We start from the raw sequence: 23,635 nt of genomic DNA on the forward strand, positions 1-23,635 counted from the left end.
CCCATTGTGGTTGTGCTTGAACGTGGTTGGATGTCAATGAAAGATAGTCTGTTGGGAGCCGTTGGTGAGGTATGTGGATGGACAAAAGGACCACCGAGGCACTCGGAAACATGGTGGTGGGATGAGGAAGTTGGAAAGAGGATTGACGAGAAGAGGAAGAAGTTCAAGGAGTGGCAGAAGGCGAAGGGTACGGTGAGCAGAAAAATCAGAGCATGAAAGTTATAAGGCAGCCAAGAAGGCTGCAAAGAAGGTAGCAAAAGTGCAGGAGGCATGTCGGAAAATGTTCGGAGAAAGCTTGGATTCGGAAGAGGGTCAGAGAGAGCGGTATTCAGGATTTGCAAAGCAGATTGCGAAAGAGAGGTCTGATGTGATGGGGGTGAGTTGCTTGAAGGATGAAGTGGGACAAATCGTTGTGGACCCAGATGGAATTAAAGAAAGATGGAAAAGATATATGGAAATGCGGTTGAATACAGAGAATGAATGGGATGGCAACATAGAGAGTAACCCAGTTTTAGGACCGGCAGAGAAGATATCTGAGAAGGAAGTTGAGGAAGCGATAAAAGCAATGAAGAGTAGAAAAGCGGGAGGGCCGACGGGAGTTGTGGGAGATATGTTGAAGGCAGCAGGAAGTTGGGGTGTGAAGAGAATGACAGAAATCTGTAATCTGGTGGTGAAAGTAGGCCGCATTCCAGTGGATTGGGAACTGAGTACCCTCGTCCCTCTATACAAGGGGAAAGGTTGACCCTCTGGAGTGTGGCTCGTACCGAGCGATAAGTTATTGGAGCATGGAATGAAGGTATTGGAAAGGGTGTTGGAGAGGAGAATAAGAAAGAAGGTGAAAATCGACGAAATGCAGTTTGGATTTATGCCAGGAAGAGGAACGACAGACGCGCTCTTTATTGTGAGGCAGTTGCAGGAGAAGTACATGGAGAAGAGAAAGAAGTTGTTTCTTGGATTTGTTGATCTGGAGAAAGCATTCGATAGGGTTCCACGCGAAGTATTGATATGGGCATTGAGGAAGTTAGGAGTGGAGGAATGGTTGGTCAGAGTAGTGATGGCAATGTACAAAAGAGCGCGCACAGCTGTAAGGACGAAGGACGGAACAGTGGTGAGTTGAGGTGAAGGTGGGAGTGCATCAGGGGTTGGTACTAAGTCCATTAATTACTTTGTAGCTGTGGTGGAGGTGCTGGCTCAGAACGTAAAGGAGGGTTTACCGTGGGAGTTGTTGTATGCAGATGATCTGGTGTTGATTGCGGAAAGTATGGATGGACTGAAGGAAAAGATGAACAAGTGGAAGGAATGTATGGAGACAAAAGGTCTGAAGGTGAATATAGGAAAGACGAAGGTGATGGCAAGTGGTGAAGCACGTGGTGAGGTGGAAAGAACTGGGAAGTGGCCATGTGCTGTGTGCAGGAAGGGTGTCGGAGTGAACTCCATTCAATGTACAATGTGCGCTGAGTGGGTTCATCAAAAATGTCGTGGTCTGAGAGGGTCATTAACCAGTGTCGCAGCTACATTCAAATGTAAGGTGTGCACAGAGGGAGCTGCAGATGGAGGAAATGTTGAGTTGGATCTTGGAGACGGCGTGAAGCTGGAAGGTGTGAAAACATTTTGCTACCTCGGAGACATGCTGAATGGAGAAGGTGGATCAGACTCGGCAACGGTTGCAAGAGTGAGATGTGCATGGAAGAAGTTTCGGGAACTGAGTGGCGTGCTGATGAGGAGGGGAGTGTCGTTGAAGCTGGAGGGAAAGGTGTATGCTGCATGTGTGAAGTGTTATGATTTATGGGAGCGAGACATGGGTAATGAACGTAGAGCAGCAACGAAGGCTGGAAAGGGTGGAAATGTCAATGGGGTGGTGGATGTGCGGAGTATCGTTGAGAGAGAGGAAGACAAATGATGAATTGCGAAAGATGATGGGAATAGAGCCTGTGATTGATGCTGTGAAGAGGTCCAGGTTGAGATGGTTTGGTCATGTGTTGAGGAAGGATGAAAGTGACTGGTTGAGAAGAGTGATGGAAATGAATGTAGAAGGAAGTAGAGGACGGGGAAGACCGAGAAAGACTTGGCTAAAGATGGTGGAAGAAGAAATGCGGGCAAGGGGGTTAACAAGGAGAGATGCAGAAAATAGGGCAAAATGGAGAAGATTGTCATGGGGACCGCAAGGGTCGACACTTTCTAAAATGCGTTCACTTTCTAATAAAAAACGACACTAACCCCCGCTCTAGCAGGGAAAATGGCCTTAAAATGCATGTTGTTGTTTGTTGTATGTTAAAGCTGCAGATAGAGAAACGATCCCTTATATAAAGGGAGGGGTGCTTTGTCCCTCCCTTTGACAAATTGCTTTTCGCCCCATTTCTCAATGGTGATGAATCATTAAAAAATTTAATAATTCTCATAAACGAATCCATATTCAGATCTTCACCAACATCAAATCGATTTGTCCTTGTCACATGCACTAGCCCTGGTGTTGGGCTAGTGGCTAGGGTGCCGACTTAGGATCCTAGGATCCTGGGTTCGAATTCCGGTCGATCTGAATTAACGCCACGGGGGTTGACTCAGCCTGTCATCCTTCCGAGGTCTGCTAATTGAGTACCAGTTCACTGGTAATTCCCTGTTTGTCGTAAAAGGCGACAAAAAGGGTTGGTGGCAGGAAGGGCATCCGGCCATAAAACATTGCTTCAAAAAGGGGACCAAAAAAACAACAACAACCACGGTTCCCGAAAAAGGCCAACCCCCGCCTTGCGGGGAAAAATGGCCTCTAAAGGTGGTTATTTTATATTTCATACACTACCTCCCTGCCAAATTTCGTCCAAATCTGTCCACAACTTTTTGAGATATCTTGTTCACAGATAGACAAACAGACAGACAGGCGTGAAAACGTAACCTCTATCCACCTTTGGTGGCGGAGGTAATAAACTAACCTGAACCATGAAGAGAAAAATGAGAGAAAATGAGAAAAAAATGTTGTTTGTATCACCATGGCACAACGACCAATTTGCACCAATATATTATTGTGTGAAGCATGGCCAAACTCCTCGACAGTGCACTCGCTGCTGGGCATGAAGCCATAGTCGGCACGGCCATGGCACGAAGCCATAGTCGGCATAGCCATGGCATGAAGCCATAGTCCGGCACAGCCATGGCACAAGACCATGTGGGCACAGCCATGGCGCGAAGCCATAATCGGCACAGCCATGGCACGAAGCCATCGTCGGCACAGCCATGGCACAAAACCATGTGGGCACAGTCATGGCACAAAGCCATAATGGGCATGGTTACTGGAGGATAAACGGTGTGCACAAATGCATGCACGGGGTTTTTGTTTTATTCATTTGTTTTATAGGATGCTTGCCGAAAGCACCCGGCGTTGGCCAGGTTCTTTTTGAATGAATTTACTACTATAATTCAGCTTTTACTTCGCGGCCGTAGAAGATTGACTACTATAATTCAGCTCAGCTTTTAATTGCGAAATGGGCCCAGCCCGGCCGAAGCGGCCTCGACCGGCCTCACCACCTAGCCTATAACCTCGTGCTGATTTAGCACGAGGTTATAGAACCCGGGGGTTCGTCCCGACATTTTTTGTTTCAGAAGTTTCCTCCTATCGTTCACCGTTCAGGAGATTAGCGCGTGCAGACAAAGAAACAAAAACTTTTTTATATATATAATAAATAATAATAGATATATAGAGGAAGAAGAAGATAATGATTGTAGTCGAACTGACAAACACAAACACACACACACACACCTCCCCTAAGATATGTTAATGATGATGTCATCGGTGCCTTCCTTATGACGTCATAATTCTCCAAGTATAACGCTTCATCCGATCAGTATGAATTTTGTTATCTCTGCAATTGTTGGTCTGATGGACACGAAATTTTCCCCACCATGGGGATTTCCTGTAGAATTCCTGTATCATTTTTTTAATGATAATTATGATGTCATGGGTGACGTGGTACAGGTGCCATCTTGGAAAAACTGAAAAACGTTGCACCTCCATAGCTCCGAAACCGCTTCGTGGAAAAAAATGAAACGTGGCTCATTGTAAAGAACCCCACATTAGGAATAAGTGTTGTTAACAACAACGTCATTGGTGCCTTATTTATGACCTCATAATTCGACACGGACAATGCTTAATCTGATTTGTTTGAAATTTATTGAGCATGATCTACGCACCAATTATATTAGAGAATGTAAATTAATGATGTCATCGCTCACGTGGTCTGGCAGCCTTCAAAGAAAAAAAAAATAGGGGAAATATCCTGGGTGCTCACCTGGTAGAATAAAGCAGTATACCACACAGACTAAAGGTATTTTAAACTAATTTCAATGGTCGCTAGAAGACAGAGCAGGCAGCATGTAGAATCATAGTAATCTATTATATATATATATATATATATATATTAATATATATTATATATATAATATATATATATATATATATATATATATATATATACAGTATATATACTGTATATATATATATGTATATATACAGTATATATATATATATATATGTATATATGTATATATGTGTGTATATGTATGTATATATGTGTGTATATGTATATATATGTATGTGTGTATATGTATATATATGTATGTGTGTATATGTATATATATGTATGTGTGTATATGTATATATATGTATGTGTGTATATGTATATATATGTATGTGTGTATATGTATATATATGTATGTGTGTATATGTATATATATGTATGTGTGTATATGTATATATATGTATGTGTGTATATGTATATATATGTATGTGTGTATATGTATATATATGTATGTGTGTATATGTATATATATGTATGTGTGTATATGTATATATATGTATATATATATATGTATATATATATGTATATATATATATGTATATATATATATGTATATATATATATGTATATATATATATATGTATATATATATATATGTATATATATATGTATAATAGTATATATATGTATATATGTATATATATATATATATATATTATATATGTATATATATGTATATATGTATATATATATTTATATATATGTATATGTATATATATGTATATATATATATATACGTATATATATATATATACGTATATATATATATATAAATAAAAGAAAGTGTTTGTTTGTTTGCTTGTGTGTTTGTTTGTTTGTTTGTTTGTCTGCGTGCGCTAATCTCCTGAATGGTGAAAGATAGGATGAAACCTCTGATACAAAAAATGTTGGGACGGGCCCCGGGAAGGTTTTCGGCGAGGTGGCGAGGCCGGTCGAGGCCAACCTCGGCCGGGCTGGGCCCATTTCGCAATTAAATGCTGAGCTGAATTATAGTAGTCAATCTTCTATGGCCGCAAGTAAAAGCTGAATTATAGTGGTAAATTCATTCAAAAAGAACCCGGCAACGCCGGGTGCTTTCGGCTGGTGTAATCGTACGACTTTAAACAAAACAAACAAACAAAAAATAACCTTTGGGTGGCAAACCACCCACCCGTTTACCTTCACAGACCCAGGCTTTTCTTGTGCCTTGAATAAACATTGGTACATCATGGGTGATGAAAGTTGTGATCAAGTTTCTTCAAAATAGTGGGTGTAGTTTTGGAGAAGAGAGCAAATACCTATTTTAGGGGGTCAAACCCCACACACATCCCCTTAAACCTCGACTTTTTTTTAATGCCGTGAACAAATGTTGATGCATCACGGGTGATGAAGGTCGTGGTCAAGTTTCATCAAAATCGTGCGTGCAGGTTCAGAAAAGAAAACAAATGCATATTTTAAGGGGGTGGGGGGTCAAACCTGGACCCACTTTTACCCCCGGTAGACCCCCTTCGACCCCTATTTTTAATGCCATGAACAAATTTGAGTCTTGAAGTGTCATTGTTTGTTAGGCTGCAGCTTCTACACTATCAACAAATGAATGTGCCCAGGTGTTCCTTTGAACAGCCAGCTGTGGTTCCAGAGCACTGCATCAGTCGAGTGCCGTCCAGTATAGTTCAGACAAGCGAGCATATTGTTTACTGTCTCAGGATTCTAACCACTCTGACGAACCACCAGGCGGGCAGGGGACAATTAATTTGATTATTGTGACGTCATTGGCAGATAAACATTTTGTTTGCTTAAACATCATTTCCTGCTTACATGATGATGAAGCTGTTGGGTGTTGATGGCTGGTCTCGTCATAACACGTAACCCTGGGGAGCATCTTAACATCTAACCCTGATTTAACTTCTTTATTCCCCGCAGGTTCAGATGAAGACTTTCTGGAGAATAAAGTAAACAAACTCATGGATATCATTCCCATCATGTGCTCTCTCATGAAAAGGTATCAAATTATTTGAGTGGTTCTTGTGGTGCTTGAAATAAGATGAAAGTTATTGACGAGTGATTAAAGCTAAGGAATTGGAATTTGTAAATACTAGTACACCCGTCCCTACGGGAGCAGCAGGAAGGGTCATTCCTCTCTGGGATATATAGATTACAGTAGATCTAGGGTCGGGCCTCAATAGCTTTGAAAGCTCAATTCAATAGCTAAATAGCTTTGGGTGTGTTCATTTACCAAGTTTCTTGTGGAGAACTCGCCAAGTGTTTAAGCATTCGAGCAAGCACTCCATAAAAAGCCGTTGATAAGGAACGGCTGGCTTGGCAAGCGCTAGCTAACTGCTTAGTAACTGAACATACCCCGGGTTTTCTCCTTTTCAGTTTCGTGTTGAGAGTAGTCGCGACTGTTTCAAAAGGTAATCATACATGTTTGTGGTTTGCCTGGTGTTGGTTTAGCGGTTGGGGTGCCGGCTAGGGATCCTAAGATCCTGAGTTTGAATCCCGGTCGATTGTTGAATTTACGCCAGGGGGGTTGACTCAGCCTGTCATCCTTCCAAGCTCGGCAAATTGAGTACCAGCTTGCTGGGATGAATGTGCCGGTGTGTGCCCCAGTTTAGAATAGGTACACTGTATCCCTGCGTGTCGAAAGAGGCGACTAAAGGGTTGGCGACTAAAGGTTCGACGCAGACAATGCTTAATTCCCCAATCCGAAAACTGTGCAGATGCGAAACTTTCGCAGACACAGAAGGGCATCCAGCCATAAAAACATTGCCTCAAAAAGGGAACCATGATGATTGTCATGGGGCCCGCAAGGCTAACCCCCCGCTCTAGCAGGGCAAATGGCCTTCAAAAACGATTTTTTAAATATATACGTGTTTGTGGTTTATAAAAATTTTTTTACTTCTGGTGGGGGTGCTCCCACGGAAACGGCACGATAAGCTATTTAACCTCGTTAACATGACGTTTGTTCAAGGAGGAAAACCCCTTGGGGAGATGGGATATTATTAGTATTAATATTGTTTTGTAATAACATTAATGGTATGCTATTATCATTAGTTTGGTCATTAGAAGCGGCCTTGGAAAAACGCCACGATAAAGCTACTTTGACATGGATATTGGATATACACCTCAACACGCAATCCCATTGGTGGGGAAAACCCCATTGGGGAGGGGGGGGGGGGTTAATTCGCTCCAACCGTCATTGTGTGACCCTCAGCCCTCCTGTCTAGTTTGGTTGAGATTGGATAAGTAATGACCGAATGTATTGTCAAAAATCGTGAGACAGACAAACAGACGCCAAATTGCATATTTTTGTATGATTATTTATCACCTATTCAACTGTCATGAAAAGCCATTTTATAGAATGTTTATAGGTTTCGACATTTTGTAGAAACCATAGAAGTGTGTGTGTGTGTGTGTGTGTGTGTGTGTGTGTGTGTGTGTGTGCGTGCGTGCGTGCGTGCGTGCGTGCGCGCGCGCGTGCGTGCGTGTTATAACTACGGCCACCACTAGCTAATTGTTTTAACAGGAAATGTTATGAACCTGACTCATTTCATCCACAGTCCCATTTGCATTCAGGAACAGAACATTTATTGGTTAACAATCTCAGAAATTTCCACTCTTTCATCTAAATCTGGGGTGGGGACCCTCCGGCCTCCGGGCCGTATACGGCCCGCGAGATCGTTTGATCCGGCCCGCGAGGCAATTCATCTATCTATAATTCCAGTAATCTCTCCTTTTCAAGGTTTTAAATTAATCGGACAAAGGGTGACCAAGTTATGGCCAAAAACGATTCAACCAATCAGAGAGGAGTGAGCTTTCACGTGTTGTAACAGTCAACGAATGCCGAACGTGGCGAGCAGACGCTGCCTCGGATGGCACATTTGAGAACTTATTCATTTATTTGACGTTGGCAAAATATGTTGGCGCTAACAGAATAATTGCCATCAAATTAAAACTAATTTGCGATTAATCGTAACAGCGATATGCGACCTTCAGGACAGTCAAGTGAGTTCCGGACAGTCGTAACTGCGATATGCGACCTTCCGGACAGTCAAGTGATCGCGTGATCTCATGTCATCATTTCATTCAGTATATGCAAACATGGCGACTAACAAGAAAAGAAAGGTAGATGCGGAATGTCGCGCTTTCCAAGAGAAATGGGCAAACGATTATTTCTTTGTGGAAGTAAAAGGCAAGCCAGTATGCCTAGTTTGTCGGGAAGCGCTCTCGGTGATGAATAAGGCCAACCTCGAGCGTCATTACAGCTCGAAACATGCTAAACTGAACGAGTTGAAAGGACAAATGCGCTTGGATAAAGTTAACGTTCTTCGGCGGAGTTTTGGTGCTCAACAAGCAGTCTTCATAAGACCACAATCTGACCGAGACAACACTACGCATGCTAGTTTTGTGGTGAGTGAGCTAATCGCTAAGAAGCTGATGCCGCATTCAGAAGGAGAATTTGTGAAGGAGTGCCTTGTTGCCGCTGCGGAGCTGCTCGCACCGGACAAAGTAAAATTGTTCCAAAGTGTCAGTTTGTCTCGAAGAACTGTCTCAGATCGGATTACTGACATGGCACAAGATATTGAGAAAACACTGAAGGACACCGCAAGAGATTTCCAGTTTTTCTCTCTGGCCTGCGATGAGACAACGGACATAACAAACACCGCCAAACTAGCCATTTTGTGGGGATTACAGCTGAGTTTGATACGAGGGAGGAGTTGCTGTCTTTGCAAGCCATGCATGGCACCACCAAAGGTGAGGATTTGTTTGAGCAAGTTGTTTTGGCTATGAACAAATTCGAACTGCAGTTTGACAAGTTAAGTGGCCTGGCCACGGATGGAGCCCCAGCCATGGTTGGCGCGCAAAAGGGATTGACTGCATTGTTCAAAAAAGAAATGAGTCGTCTCAGTCTCGATCCAAGTGAGTTAGTTGTATGCCACTGTATCATACACCAAGAGAATCTGTGTGCACAGTCCCTGAAGCTCAACAATGTGATGACAACTATCGTTTCCACCATGAACGTCATCAAAAGCAGAGGGCTGAACAGCCACCAGTTCAAGGAGCTACTGAGTGAACTAGAGTCAGAGTACGGAGATCTGGTTTACCACTGTGAGGTGCGGTGGCTGAGTCGCGGAAATATGCTCACACGGTTTTACTCACTGAGAGAAGAAGTGAAACAGTTCATGGAGATGAAGGGGAAACCTGTCATGGAACTCAGTGATAGCAAGTGGCTGTGTGATTTGGGCTTCATGGTGGACATTACCAAGTACCTGTCAGAGCTGAACGTCAAGCTCCAAGGTCCCAACCAGCTTCTCAGCTCTCTGCAATCACATGTGAAATCATTTGAAGCTAAACTAAAGCTGTGGCAAGTGCAACTGGAAAGGGGAAACACTATCCACTTTCCCACTCTGCAAGAACAAAAGCCTGCTGTGACATCTGAATATGCTGCTGAGTGTGCAAAACTCCTCCAGGCATTTGGAGAGTGGTTCCAGGACATGAAAAGTAAACAAAGGGAACTGAACATATTTGCCACGCCGTTTAATGTGGAACCAGCTGATGTGCCTGACAACCTACAACACGAAATCATTGAGCTGCAAAGCAATGACGAGCTCAAAGCTAGGTACAACAACCTCCCTTTGCTCGAGTTCTACAAACTGTATGTACGTGCTGAGGATTTTCCCATTCTGAGGAGACATGCACTGAAGTTTGCATCACTGTTCGGGACGACCTACAGCTGTGAGCAGTTCTTTTCAAAACTGACTCTTGCAAAGACTCGGTTCCGCTCAAGACTGACTGACCCAAACCTGCAAAACCAGCTGCGAGTAGCATCATCATCACTACCACCTGACACCAAACGCCTCGCCAAAGAGAAACAGTTCCAGCCATCGCATTAGGTGAGTCCGATATATGTATTCAATAATTTAGCATGGCCCTCGAAGGATGTTCTAAAAATCGAAATGGCCCTTGACAGGAAAAAGGTTCCCCACCCCTGATCTAAATGGTGAACATTAAATTATGTGTCAACGATTATTTAAATCACAGATTCTGTGCTCGCATCGGCAGGTTCAACGTGCCCGGAGAGTCGAACCGAGTCGGTGTAAACACACGCAGCACATTCACAAAAAGCCTCGTTTCGCATTCATACGTCATTTCTAAGAAAGTCCCGTATTCTAGAAAGCAAATGATGTTTGTTTTGATTGATCAATAGCTGGATGTGTAGTTACCTATGTTTACTTTGTTTAATTTATTGAATCATGCAATGTTAAACTTTCATGTACCAGCTGTGCTGACTATAACTTGGCCTCAGCCTGTGTATTTATAACAGGAAACAACTCGAAGATCTCTGGAAACATTGTTGCAAGTGAGTGTTTCCTCGTTTTACACACTCCTTGGTAGGTTGCTTATAGTGACATTTTTCACTCAATCTATGGAGTCTTGTGCTCATTCTGTACACATTGGTTCACGAGTTGTCAAGTGACCACTATATTCGCCGTGTGTGTGTGTGTGTGTGTGTGTGTGTGTGTGTGTGTGTGTGTGTGTGTGTGTGTGTGTGTGTGTGTGTGTGTGTGTGTCTGTCCGTCCGCAGCATAACTACCCGATGATAGCATCCGATCTTGATGAAACTTGGGTGGGAGGTTGATATCATGATCTACTTGTGTCCTGCCTCGAGTGGGCGTATTGCGCCCATTGTGGGCGGAGCCACGCCCGAAAAAGATGTCTTTTTGGGGGGTAATCGAGTTCAAGCTACATCTTCTCCGAGGGGTTTGGTGGAATCTGACAGGGGTTTCGGTATTTGGTTTGGCCAATGTCATGTGTCTAGCCCCACGGAGCTCGATTTTTCATTTTCGCCCCAAGGTCAATGTCAAGGTCACGAAATTTAGAAAAGTCAATTTTTGATGGTTTTATTACATTGTTCGCTTCCTGATGGGGTGAAATGTCGTACATGATTTTTTTTTTTTTTTTTTTTTTGTATACAAGATCGAGGCTCGTGAAAGAGCGAACATTAATCACACAGAAAGACAAACCGACACATAAAACATATAACATCGGGAGCGGTAGACAAGATGGGGAGAGAGGGGGAAGGACACAAACACAACATTTGAGAGCAGGGACCGAGAGACATGGAGACATCGAGAGATCTGAGAGAGGGCGAGGGCTTTGGGGTGGGGGGCATGGGAAGGGGGCGGTGGGAGAGGTATAAAACATATGGACACTGCCAGGACTTCCAGGAAAGAAGTTGGAATTTCAAACAAGGTGGATCTGGGGTGAATTAGCGGGGGTAGAAAAGATCAAGGTTTTGGATGGGGGAAGATAAGAGATGGTGGTGAACAGCTGTTTTAAAGACCTGGAGGGAGGAGTGGGATTGAAGGGAGTGAGGGAGTTTGTTCCAGAGGCGGGAGAAAAGAGGAATGAAAGAGTGAAGGTGAGCAGAGAGCCGAGATTTCGGCAGTTTAACCATCAGAGGGTTGCTGGCAGATCTTGTGCGACCTGTAGGAATATTTGGGGGACAGAGCACAGAGAGAGCTGGGGGTGCAAGGCCGGAGAGGAGTCGGTAGAAGACAGAAAGACCACCTACCTGCCTGCGGTGAGTGAGTGAAAGGCCCTCAGAGATAGCTTCATCGCGGGAGATTCCAATAATTCTGAAAGCTTTGGTTTCAACAGCGTGAAGCCGAGCTAGGTGTGAGGCAGGAGCACCGGCCCATAGGGGAGAACAGTATTCCATTGAGCTGCGGATGATAGCCTTGTATGTGGTGAGGAGCTCAGGTGTGCCGAGGAAGGACTTCGCACGACGGAGGATGCCCAGTCGGCGACTGGCTTTGGAGGCCAGCTTGGAAATGTGGTTTTCCCAAGAAAGATCGTGGCAGATAGTGAGACCCAAAATCTTGAGCGACAGGACTTCTTGGAGAGGATTGTTGAGAAAGTAGATGGGAGGGTTGTCCAGTCGATCTTTTTGGAGAGACATAGTAAGAGTGTGAGATTTGTCAGGATTGAAAGACATGTTCCACTTGTTTGACCAGTCTGTGATTTTGTCCAGGTCTTCAGAGAGTGAGGAGGCAGCAGACTGCCGAACTGAGGGAAGAGGAATGGAGCGGCAGAGAGTGGAGTCATCAGCAAAGAGATAGAGAGGATTTTCGAGAGAGTCAGAGAGATCATTGATGAAGACCAGAAAAAGCACGGGGCCCAGAACACTGCCTTGGGGAACTCCAGCCTGAACAGGAAGAGGAGATGAGAGAAACCCATTCAGGGCCACACGTTGACGACGACTAGAGAGGAAGTCCGCCAGCCATGCGTGGAGATTTCCATGGATACCAAAGGAGGAGAGTTTGGTGAGCAGAGCGGGGTGCCAGACCGTGTCGAAGGCACGTGATATGTCGAGGGAGACAGCTCTAATTTCCTGTTTGGCATTGAGGACCTCCATCCATTGTTGAGACAGCAGAAGCAGCATGTCCAGAGTAGAGTGACCTGGTCTGAAACCAAATTGATGATCAGAGATCAAGCCATTGGAGAAGAGGAAAGATTTCATATCCGAAGCAATGATGGATTCCATGACTTTTCTGATAATTGGGAGAAGGCTGATTGGTCTGTAGTTGCTAGGATCTGTTTTTGCACCTTTTTTGTGCAAAGCGGTGATGTTGGCTGATTTCCAAGCAGATGGCAGTTGACCTTGAGCAAAAGAGAGGGTGAAGAGAACAGAGAGAGGGTGAGATAGAGCAGCAGAGCAGGATTTTAGGACCCGTGGGCTGATGCCGTCGGGTCCAGTTGCAGAATCAGAGTCGAGGGTTGACAGAAACTTTTCCACCTTGTCAGGAGGAAAGGACACGGAGTCCAGGAGCAGCAGGGTACGACTGGGTATGTTGGGTACAGAGAGGGATGGGTTTGGGACACAAGATTTAGAGGCAAACACAGAGTTGAGGTATTCAGCTTTTTCACGTGCGGAGTCAGCCGTTAAGCCGTTTGAGGTGAGGGAGGGGATGGAGGGGGAACAAACACCAGAAACAGATTTGACCAGACGCCACCAGGATTTGGAAGAGGGAGACAGATAAGAGAGTTCGGTCTTGAGAATGGTGAGATATTGTTTCCTGGCTCTCCTGAGGGTGGACACACACTTGTTTCGGGCTTTGTGAAAGGAAATGAGATTTCCTTCCGTTGGATTTGCTTTCCAGGAGACGAAAGCAAGTTGTTTCAGGGCAACAGCCTCACCACAAGATTCCGTGTACCATGGACGGGAGGAAGGGTATGACAACTGAAGACGAGATGGTATAAATCTGTGCATGAGAGAGAGCAATTTACTTTGAAAGAATTCCCAGGATGAGTTGATGTCAGAGGCGGTAGAGATGGGAGACCAGTCCAGATGATTGATGGCTGCTTGAAGACCGTGCCAGTTGGCCTGAGTGAAATGCCAGACTCGTCGACGCTGAGGAGGCTCTCTGAGAATGGTCAGAGAGATGTCCACTTTGACAAGCACATGATCAGATGAGCCGATTGGAGCAGAAGAAGAGCAGCAGACATTTTCAGGGAAGTTTGTCATAACCAAATCTAGAAGAGAAGATGCTCCGTTGACTGAGATCCGAGTCGGGAAATTGACAGATTGTGTCAGTCCCAGTGAGTCGCAGAAGTCCTTTGCTGAAGAGCCATGGCTGGTGAGAGAGGTACCCACACCCAGCCAACTGGCATGGTGACAATTGAAATCACCACATATGAGGAAGAGAGAGTTGGGATGGGTAGATAGAAGTTGGTCCATATTATCAGACAGTGAGATGTAGATGAAGTCATCGCTGATTGGTGGACGGTACAACACACATATGAACAAAAGGTGGGAGCGAAGGGGAAGCCGTAGCCAAAGGTATTCCTGGGGGTGAGGTGGAGAGAGGGCAGTGGAGGGCGAGTGAGGAAGAGAGTTTTTTATAAAGATAGCAACCCCACCTCCAGGACGAGGCTCAGGTCTATCATACCGGAGGAGGGAGTAACCTGGGAGAGATACCAAGGCATCAGAGACATCATGAAGGAGGAAAGTTTCTGTTAAGCAGATCACATCTTGTTTGTCAGAAGCAACCTGTATGGAGAGGTCAGTCAAGTTTGAGCGAAGGCCCCGGATGTTTGAGGTCCATACCGTTAATGAAGAGGAAGGGGGAGCATCGGGTCCAGAACAGGGGGAGGGAGGGGTAGGGTAAGATGTGGAAGAGGAGGAAGAGGTAGGGAGAGCTGTTGAAGGTGTGTCAGAGATTTCAGAATAGCTTGGAGAAAGGGAAGAATGGGGCGGACAAAAGGTTTGATGGAGATTGGGTGAGGCACAGTGAGGTGTTATTTGAGGAGGGGGAAGAGCAAGGCAGAAGGTTTGGGGAGATGAAGGTGAAAGTTGGAAGGAGGAAGAAGCAGGGAGGATGCTTTGAGGAGGAGGGGTGAGAGGGGAGTCTAGGAGGGGAGGAGCGAGGGAGAGTCTCGGAGGGGAGGGGTGTGGGAGGAGTTTAGGAGGGAGGGGAGGGAAGGGGCAAGGGGGGAGATTTGAAAGGGATGGGTGATGGGGAGGATTTGGAGGGGAGGGGTGAGATTGGATTTTGAAAAGTGTATGATTCATGGGAAACGAACATTTTTTGCAAAATGAGTTTGAGACCTTCGAGTCAAAAATACGTTTGAGGACACTGGAGGAGGGATGGAGTTCTGGATAGTTTAGGGAATGTAGAAAGGAGGAACTGTAAGAGATGGTATTATGTATATATTTTGGAATGAATAGATTTGGTGAGCAAGACGAAAGCATCCTTTTGTAGGAAAAGAAGAAAAGGGTGTTATAATATATGAGAGAAAATAGTTGTTCAGGGGAGAGATTATACATTTCTAACCGCGTGATCGCGAACGAAGAACGAACGAACAAAAAGAACAACAAATAAACGAATAAGACCTGGGAAGGAAAAAAAAATTTTGGGGTTTTTTTTTTTTTTTTTTTGTGAGTACAGATATTAAACAAGGAGGTACGGGGTGAACGACTGGTACGAAACAGAGAACGAAAATAATTTCAGCCCATTCGACGAATCGCTGAGAGAAAAACAAACCACAAGGTCGGAGACGGTACGGTAGTCTAAGCCTACGAGTACTAGGCCGCAGAATACTCGATACCATTAACCGACGATTGTGTATACATGTACGAAAAATTAGCACCGAAAATTTTCCAAAAGATACGCTATAGGTACATACACCGAAAGATAGATACAGTCTCGACAAAAACACAATTGAGAAATATCACTTAGCTTCGAAAGCGTGAGCGCATGGAGCAGCTTCGAAAAGACGTGACCTCGCCGTGATCTGACCGAAAATCTGACCTGATCCTGAAATCTGATCCTGAAAATCTGATCTGACCGTGATCTCACCGAGACATGACCGACGTGATCTGGTGGTTCTCACCGAAAGAGATTAATCGAAGCAAAAATAAATAAATAACTATACACGTGCAGAGGGAGACGCTCAATGGAAGAGATGCAAATTAGGGGGTGGGGCCACGGTCGTGAGTCTATTGTGACATTGCTCCCAAAATAGGTATTTGCTTTCTTCTCAGAAACTACATTTGCAATTCTGATGAAACTTGACCACAACCTTAATCACCTGTGTTGTACCAAAGCTTGTTCCTGGCATTTAAAAAATCGGGGTCTAAGGTGGTCTATGGGGGAAGGGAGAGATTGGGGGGTTTATTGTGACGTCAGGGTGATGGTCACAATGGGAATTCTCATTTCGTGAGTTGGTGTTCCTGAGTGAACATGTTACTTCAAGCTGCTATTTTTATTTTTGTCTCTTGGGTGACATTCTGACCATGGCAGCAGATAAGTAGGATTGTAAGAGATAATAAGGTGTAAATACCGTTTTGGTTTGATGGATTGGAAAAGCTAACATGAGGTGCGAGTGAATCCCATGTTGACTTGGTCTTGTTTTTTTATTCGAGAGGGAATTTGATTGGTCGAAATAGCCGTGGAAGGTGTGAGTGAACCATCAGGTGTGATTCAAATATTTGTTTGGTACATTTTTCATGATCAGTTTGGAACATTTTCTCAAAATATATTCTATTATCTTCAACTGGACGATTAAATATGGGACTGGAATGCTCTCCCTCCATTCCCTTGGAATTTCCTCTCATATCATAACACAGTTAAATCGTTTATTGGATACCTGAACCTCATGTTCACCAAGGCAAGGCCATACTTCCACTGGTATCTCATGAGGTCCCACTGATTGGCCAATCCTACTTATCTAAAAGCACTTTTTGGAGAAATCGAAGATTCCATGAGTAGTCTTTCAAAAGGGATTTTGTAAAACTCGCAACGGTACCCGCCCTATGGGCGGGGCTTCAATTGGGAAGCCCAAATGAAAAGGCAAAATATCAGAAATTGAAGGTTTTTTTAAATTTTAAACGATTCATATAAACACTGTTGAATCATATCACACGCAAATCATCAAAATCTAAACAGCATCTTTAGAATTTCAATAAAAGCCACATCACTGTTCATATCGGTAAATATTATTCCATCATGTTTCAAATCGTGATCGATACACTATGATCGTGATCGTGAATCGTGATCGATAATCGTGTTCACAATCGCTATGTCATATGTACTCCCGATACGTGTACCAAATTCCCGATACGTGTAACTGTACCAAATCAACAGTTAAAAGGATTTTGAGCCGATAGCTGTTACGGCCTTGGCAAGATCGATGGAGACAGCGATCTGTTAGCGATCGATGGAGACATGTTGCTTTCCCGGGTGCCGCACAAACGACTGCACCGATCGCGCGGCACCCGGGAAAGCAACATCGTCGCAATGAGAACAATGAACGTTATGCGAATGCGAATGTTATGTGGGAGTCCAAACCTGAGAATGCTGGAGACTAAAGCTGAAATTGGGAAAACTAAATAGCCTATTTTACTCCTGGAGATCCCAGGAGTATCCACCCAAAATATCTTTGCGATCGGTTCAGCAGTTTTTACGGCACCTTCGAACAGACAGACAGACAGACAGACAGACAGATGGACGGACATTTGGTGAATTATAGTAAGATTGTGTAGCTAACTAATCTCATAACTGATTCTACATTATTTTCTATCTCATTTCAAGGTCAGTAACCTTCGTTTTGACATTTCCGGGCCTGGCTTGTCCAGGCCTGTTTCGGTTATAGTCCGTCCTTTGTCATTGAATACCGCTCGCTCGTGAACCATCGTCGTCTCCAGACTTGTTTTTTTCATTTTCGAATTATTTCTGTAATTCCTCTCGCTAAACCTCCAATTGGTACATAACTTTATATATATTTTTAAAAGACACTTTCTTTACTTTTTACTCGATTATTTAAGCATGGTACACATGAAATATTGTCAACATCAACACACGCAGTGATCGGAAGACAACTGCAGTTTCATATGTGCAGTCAGGAAGACTCTGTAGACTACACAACGAGGAGGCTTGATAAGGTTACATTATCTTTGTGCCACATCTTGGGTTACAGATATGAAATGCTCCAGAGACTAGACAATTTTAAATGTCTTTTGAACATTTTGGATTTGAATCAAACGAACTGACGAAAGTAGGCATTGAACATCAGTTTGGGTGACCAATGTCTGCTGCCACACAGGCCTAGCCTGTCTCATCCCATTCAAAATGGATCGCACCATCCATACACATCTTTCCTTGATGTCCAATATGTACGATATTGTAGTCTTTCTAAGAATTTCATATAGGTTGACACCTTCACTAAGCAAAAACCTGATGATGCTTCGCTGCTCCATAATGGTACTCGCAAGGATGTCAGGTACGAAGTGCTCAACAAATTACTTGCACTTGCCCCTGCAATATAACACATAATGTGTGTGTGTGTGTGTGTATGTGTGTGTGTATGTGTGTGTGTGTGTGATGTCACATATATTATTTGTGTGTGTATATAATGTCACATATATTGTGTGTGCATATAATATGTCACTTTTTTTTTTTTTTTCCTTTTTTTTTTTTTTTTTTTCTTTTTTTTTTTTTGTATACAATATCGAGGCTCGTGAAAGAGCGAACATTAATCACACAGAAAGACAAACCGACACATAAAACATATAACATCGGGAGCGGTAGACAAGATGGGGAGAGAGGGGGAAGGACACAAACACAACATTTGAGAGCAGGGACCGAGAGACATGGAGACATGGAGACATGGAGACATCGAGAGATCTGAGAGAGGGTGAGGGGTTTGGGGGTGGGGGGCATGGGAAGGGGGCGGTGGGAGAGGTATAAAACATATGGACACTGCCAGGACTTCCAGGAAAGAAGTTGGAATTTCAAACAAGGTGGATCTGGGGTGAATTAGCGGGGGTAGAAAAGATCAAGGTTTTGGATGGGGGAAGATAAGAGATGGTGGTGAACAGCTGTTTTAAAGACCTGGAGGGAGGAGTGGGATTGAAGGGAGTGAGGGAGTTTGTTCCAGAGGCGGGAGAAAAGAGGAATGAAAGAGTGAAGGTGAGCAGAGAGCCGAGATTTCGGCAGTTTAACCATCAGAGGGTTGCTGGCAGATCTTGTGCGACCTGTAGGAATATTTGGGGGACAGAGCACAGAGAGAGCTGGGGGTGCAAGGCCGGAGAGGAGTCGGTAGAAGACAGAAAGACCACCTACCTGCCTGCGGTGAGTGAGTGAAAGGCCCTGAGCGATAGCTTCATCGCGGGAGATTCCAATAATTCTGAAAGCTTTGGTTTCAACAGCGTGAAGCCGAGCTAGGTGTGAGGCAGGAGCACCGGCCCATAGGGGAGAACAGTATTCCATTGAGCTGCGGATGAAAGCCTTGTATGTGGTGAGGAGCTCAGGTGTGCCGAGGAAGGACTTCGCACGACGGAGGATGCCCAGTCGGCGACTGGCTTTGGAGGCCAGCTTGGAAATGTGGTTTTCCCAAGAAAGATCATGGCAGATAGTGAGACCCAAAATCTTGAGCGACAGAACTTCTTGGAGAGGATTGTTGAGAAAGTAGATGGGAGGGTTGTCCAGTCGATCTTTTCGGAGAGACATAGTAAGAGTGTGAGATTTGTCAGGATTGAAAGACATGTTCCACTTGTTTGACCAGTCTGTGATTTTGTCCAGGTCTTCAGAGAGTGAGGAGGCAGCAGACTGCCGATCTGAGGGAAGAGGAATGGAGCGGCAGAGAGTGGAGTCATCAGCAAAGAGATAGAGAGGATTTTCGAGAGAGTCAGAGAGATCATTGATGAAGACCAGAAAAAGCACGGGGCCCAGAACACTGCCTTGGGGAACTCCAGCCTGAACAGGAAGAGGAGATGAGAGAAACCCATTCAGGGCCACACGTTGACGACGACTAGAGAGGAAGTCCGCCAGCCATGCGTGGAGATTTCCATGGATACCAAAGGAGGAGAGTTTGGTGAGCAGAGCGGGGTGCCAGACCGTGTCGAAGGCACGTGATATGTCGAGGGAGACAGCTCTAATTTCCTGTTTGGCATTGAGGACCTCCATCCATTGTTGAGACAGCAGAAGCAGCATGTCCAGAGTAGAGTGACCTGGTCTGAAACCAAATTGATGATCAGAGATCAAGCCATTGGAGAAGAGGAAAGATTTCATATCCGAAGCAATGATGGATTCCATGACTTTGCTGATAATTGGGAGAAGGCTGATTGGTCTGTAGTTGCTAGGATCTGTTTTTGCACCTTTTTTGTGCAAAGCGGTGATGTTGGCTGATTTCCAAGCAGATGGCAGTTGACCTTGAGCAAAAGAGAGGGTGAAGAGAACAGAGAGAGGGTGAGATAGAGCAGCAGAGCAGGATTTTAGGACCCGTGGGCTGATGCCGTCGGGTCCAGTTGCAGAATCAGAGTCGAGGGTTGACAGAAACTTTTCCACCTTGTCAGGAGGAAAGGACACGGAGTCCAGGAGCAGCAGGGTACGACTGGGTATGGTGGGTACAGAGAGGGATGGGTTTGGGACACAAGATTTAGAGGCAAACACAGAGTTGAGGCATTCAGCTTTTTCACGTGCGGAGTCAGCTGTGTAGCCGTTTGAGGTAAGGGAGGGGATGGAGGGGGAACAAACACCAGAAACGGATTTGACCAGACGCCACCAGGATTTGGAAGAGGGAGACAGATAAGAGAGTTCGGTCTTGAGAACGGAGAGATATTGTTTCCTGGCTCTCCTGAGGGTGGACACACACTTGTTTCGGGCTTTGTGAAAGGAAATGAGATTTCCTTCCGTTGGATTTGCTTTCCAGGAGACGAAGGCATGTTGTTTCTGGGCAACAGCCTCACCACAAGATTCCGTGTACCATGGACGGGAGGAAGGGTATGACAACAACAAGCGACCGTATTATCCTTCCCAGCCTCCACTTTAGACGGCAGTGGGACGGCCCCTTCCCTCGTGATGCACTGTGAACTTGTCACATATATTGTGTGTGTATATAATATGTCACATATATTATTTGTGTGTGTATATAATATGTTGTAGGAGTTGCGGATGACGAGAGGGCGAGACACTTCTCAGCTTGTTCAAAGCTCCTTCATTCCAATAGAACTAACTCGCGACCGGAACTCATGCATCTTTTATAACACAAAATCACTTAAGGGGGCGTGGCTCCAACAAACGAGCGCACGCCACCCCCATACCATCAATAGCCCCACTGGTCCCGTGCCTGTGGATTATGTCCCAATGGAGTAACCCCCACATGTGCCCCCCCAGAATTCACTCGCACAGGCAATGTCAGTTTACGGGGGGCCTTAACCACCCGGCTGAAACGACTGATGACCCGAGCAGGGACTGTTAGCGGCTTGGCGGTGGGTGGGCCAACCGGGGACTTACCCGACGGGGGACGACCCCGCCGTGGGGGTTGAGCCAACCGAGGGGGCTGGTCTAGGTCCAAGTGAGCCGGTTTGAGGCGGTCCACCGAAAGGTGGTCCGGTTTGCCGCCGATGTCGACCACGAAGGACTTGTCCCCGGCCTCCAGAACGCGGAAAGGCCCGTCGTAAGGCGGCCGAAGCGGCCCCCGTTGTGCGTCATGGCGAACAAAGACATACCCCGCTTCCGCTGTACGTAGATCCGGCGGGACGTGGGCCTGAGGCAAACCATGTTGAGATGTGGGCACTGGTGCAAACATCTTGGCATTCTCCTGGAGAACCGACTGCTGATGGGCAGCGGACCAGGGGCTTGTGGCATCAGGCATGAACTCCCCGGGAACCCGCAGCGGCTGGCCATAGACGAGCTCCGCGGATGAGGACTGGAGGTCTTCCTTCGGGGCTGTCCTGAGGCCCAACATGACCCACGGGAGTCTGTCGGCCCAACTGTCATCCCGGAGGCTGGCCCTGAGAGCAGCTTTCATAGAGCGATGGAACCTCTCACACAATCCATAGCCTGGGGATGAAATGCAGTGGTGCGATGGAGCTTTACCCCCAACCCCTGGGCGACAGCACCCCAGAGCTCTGAAGTGAACTGAGGCCCCCTGTCCGAAGAGATGTCTGAGGGGGCGCCAAAACGGGCAACCCAAGTGCCGATGAACGCCCGGGCCACATCGGCGGATGTTGTAGATGTGAGCGGGACGGCCTCTGGCCACCTGGTGGTCCTATCAACCATCGTGAGGAGGTGGGTGAATCCCTGCGAGGGGGGGAGGGGCCCTACCAGGTCCACGTTAACATGGTCAAACCGTCGCTCGGGCACTGTGAATGGTGCCAATGGGGCCCGGGTATGGCGATGCACCTTCGAGCGTTGGCACTCGATGCAGGTGTTGGCCCAGTCACGCACATCCTTCCTGAGCCCGTGCCAAACGAAATTCGCCGCCAACAACTTTTGCGACGCCTTCCTGCCCGGGTGAGAAAGACCACGGACGGCATCGAACACCAGCCGTCTCCAGCTGGTGGGTACGACGTGGCGAGGCTGTCCCAAAGATACGTCGCACAGTAGCGTGGTGCCTGTGTCCTTGAACGGCACATCAGACAGTCGAAGCCCCGTGACCGCCGCCCTGCAGGCCTGGACATCCGGGTCGGAGATCTGATCGGCCGCCATGCGGGCGTAGTCGATGCCAAGGTGAACCGCGCCAGCTATGGACCGGGGGAGACAATCGGCGACCGTATTATCCTTCCCAGCCTCCACTTTAGACGGCAGTGGGACGGCCCCTTCCCTCGTGATGCGGTGGCCGAGAAAGTCAATTGAGGCCAACCCGAACAAGCACTTGGCTGGGTTAATGATCAGGCCGTGCTGACTGAGGCGTTCAAAGAGCGCTCGGAGATGAAGCATGTGCTCCGTCCTGGAAGCGCTGGCGATGAGAATATCATCCAGGTAGACGAACAGAAACGGCAAATCCCGTAACACGCTGTCCATCAGGCGCTGGAAAGCCTGGGCCGTGTTCTTGAGCCCAAAAAGCATACGGAGGAATTCGAAAAGCCCGAACGGTGTAATCACCGCGGTCTTAGGAATGTCCTGCGGCCGGACGGGGACCTGGTGGTAACCACGAACGAGGTCCACTTTAGAAAAAAAACACCTTACCGGCCAAGCGGGCGGAAAAATCCTGGATGTGCGGGATTGGGTAGCGGTCGGGGCTAGTGGCGTCGTTAAGGCGGCGATAATCCCCGCACGGGCGCCAACCACCACCCGGCTTCGTCGCAATGTGGAGAGGTGAGGCCCACGGGCTGTCGGACCGTCGCACGATGCCAAGACGCTCCAATGTGTCGAACTCCGCCCTTGCGATAGCGAGTTGCGCCGGGTCGAGGCGTCGAGCCCGAGCATAGACAGGCGGGCCGGTGGTCGGATGGGGTGCTCCACCCCGTGCTTGACGGCAACGGCCGAAAAGGTGGGCCGTGTGAGGGCCGGGAACTCATCAGAGGTCGAGAGCGTGCACGCAAGCCTCGTCGAAGCGGACCCGCTCAGCGAGCATGGAAGAGAACTGAATGTCTCCGCATTAATGAGTCGCCGATTTTTAACATCCACCAATAGGCCATTGGCGCAGAGGAAATCAACGCCCAGCAAGGGGATGGACACCCTCGCCGTGACAAAATCCCATGTAAACCGCGGCCCGCCAAAGCACAGTTCCACGGTCCGTTTGCCAAAAGTCTGAATAGCACTGCCGTTGGCGGCCTCCAGGGCGGGGCCGTGACTCCCGGCCTCCCGGTCCAATGCCGACGCAGGTAGAATGCTCACCTGGGCCCCTGTGTCGCAGAGGAAACGACGTCCGGAGTCGGTGTCCGAAATGAACAACAAACTGCCCGAACGGCCGACACTCATGGCAGGTAACGAGCGCCGGCCATCCCGTTTCCCAACTCGCTGAAGCTGCAGGGTGGCCGGCATGCCTTGGCCTTGGGCCCAAACCTTGCATGGTAAAAG

General features: G+C 46.6%; 1 protein-coding gene across 9 annotated transcripts in view; it reads left to right on the forward strand.

Annotated features, from left to right (window-relative positions):
• The window catches only part of LOC137416354 (uncharacterized), a 75,406-nt gene that overhangs the window by 22,258 nt on the left and 29,513 nt on the right, over positions 1-23,635 (forward strand). For 6 of the 9 annotated variants that reach the window (XM_078784131.1, XM_078784129.1, XM_078784127.1 and 3 more), the window contains 2 exons: positions 6,249-6,327; positions 10,633-10,686. In XM_078784131.1, the coding sequence (XP_078640257.1) occupies positions 6,249-6,327; positions 10,633-10,686 (133 nt within the window). The remainder of the gene's footprint in view (positions 1-6,248; positions 6,328-10,632; positions 10,687-23,635) is intronic. The other 3 variants (XM_078784130.1, XM_078784128.1, XM_078784132.1) reach the window with 1 other exon arrangement.

The sequence above is a fragment of the Myxine glutinosa genome, chromosome 9, assembly GCF_964187855.1.
Source record: "Myxine glutinosa chromosome 9, kmMyxGlut1.1, whole genome shotgun sequence".
Lineage (NCBI taxonomy): Eukaryota > Metazoa > Chordata > Myxini > Myxiniformes > Myxinidae > Myxine > Myxine glutinosa.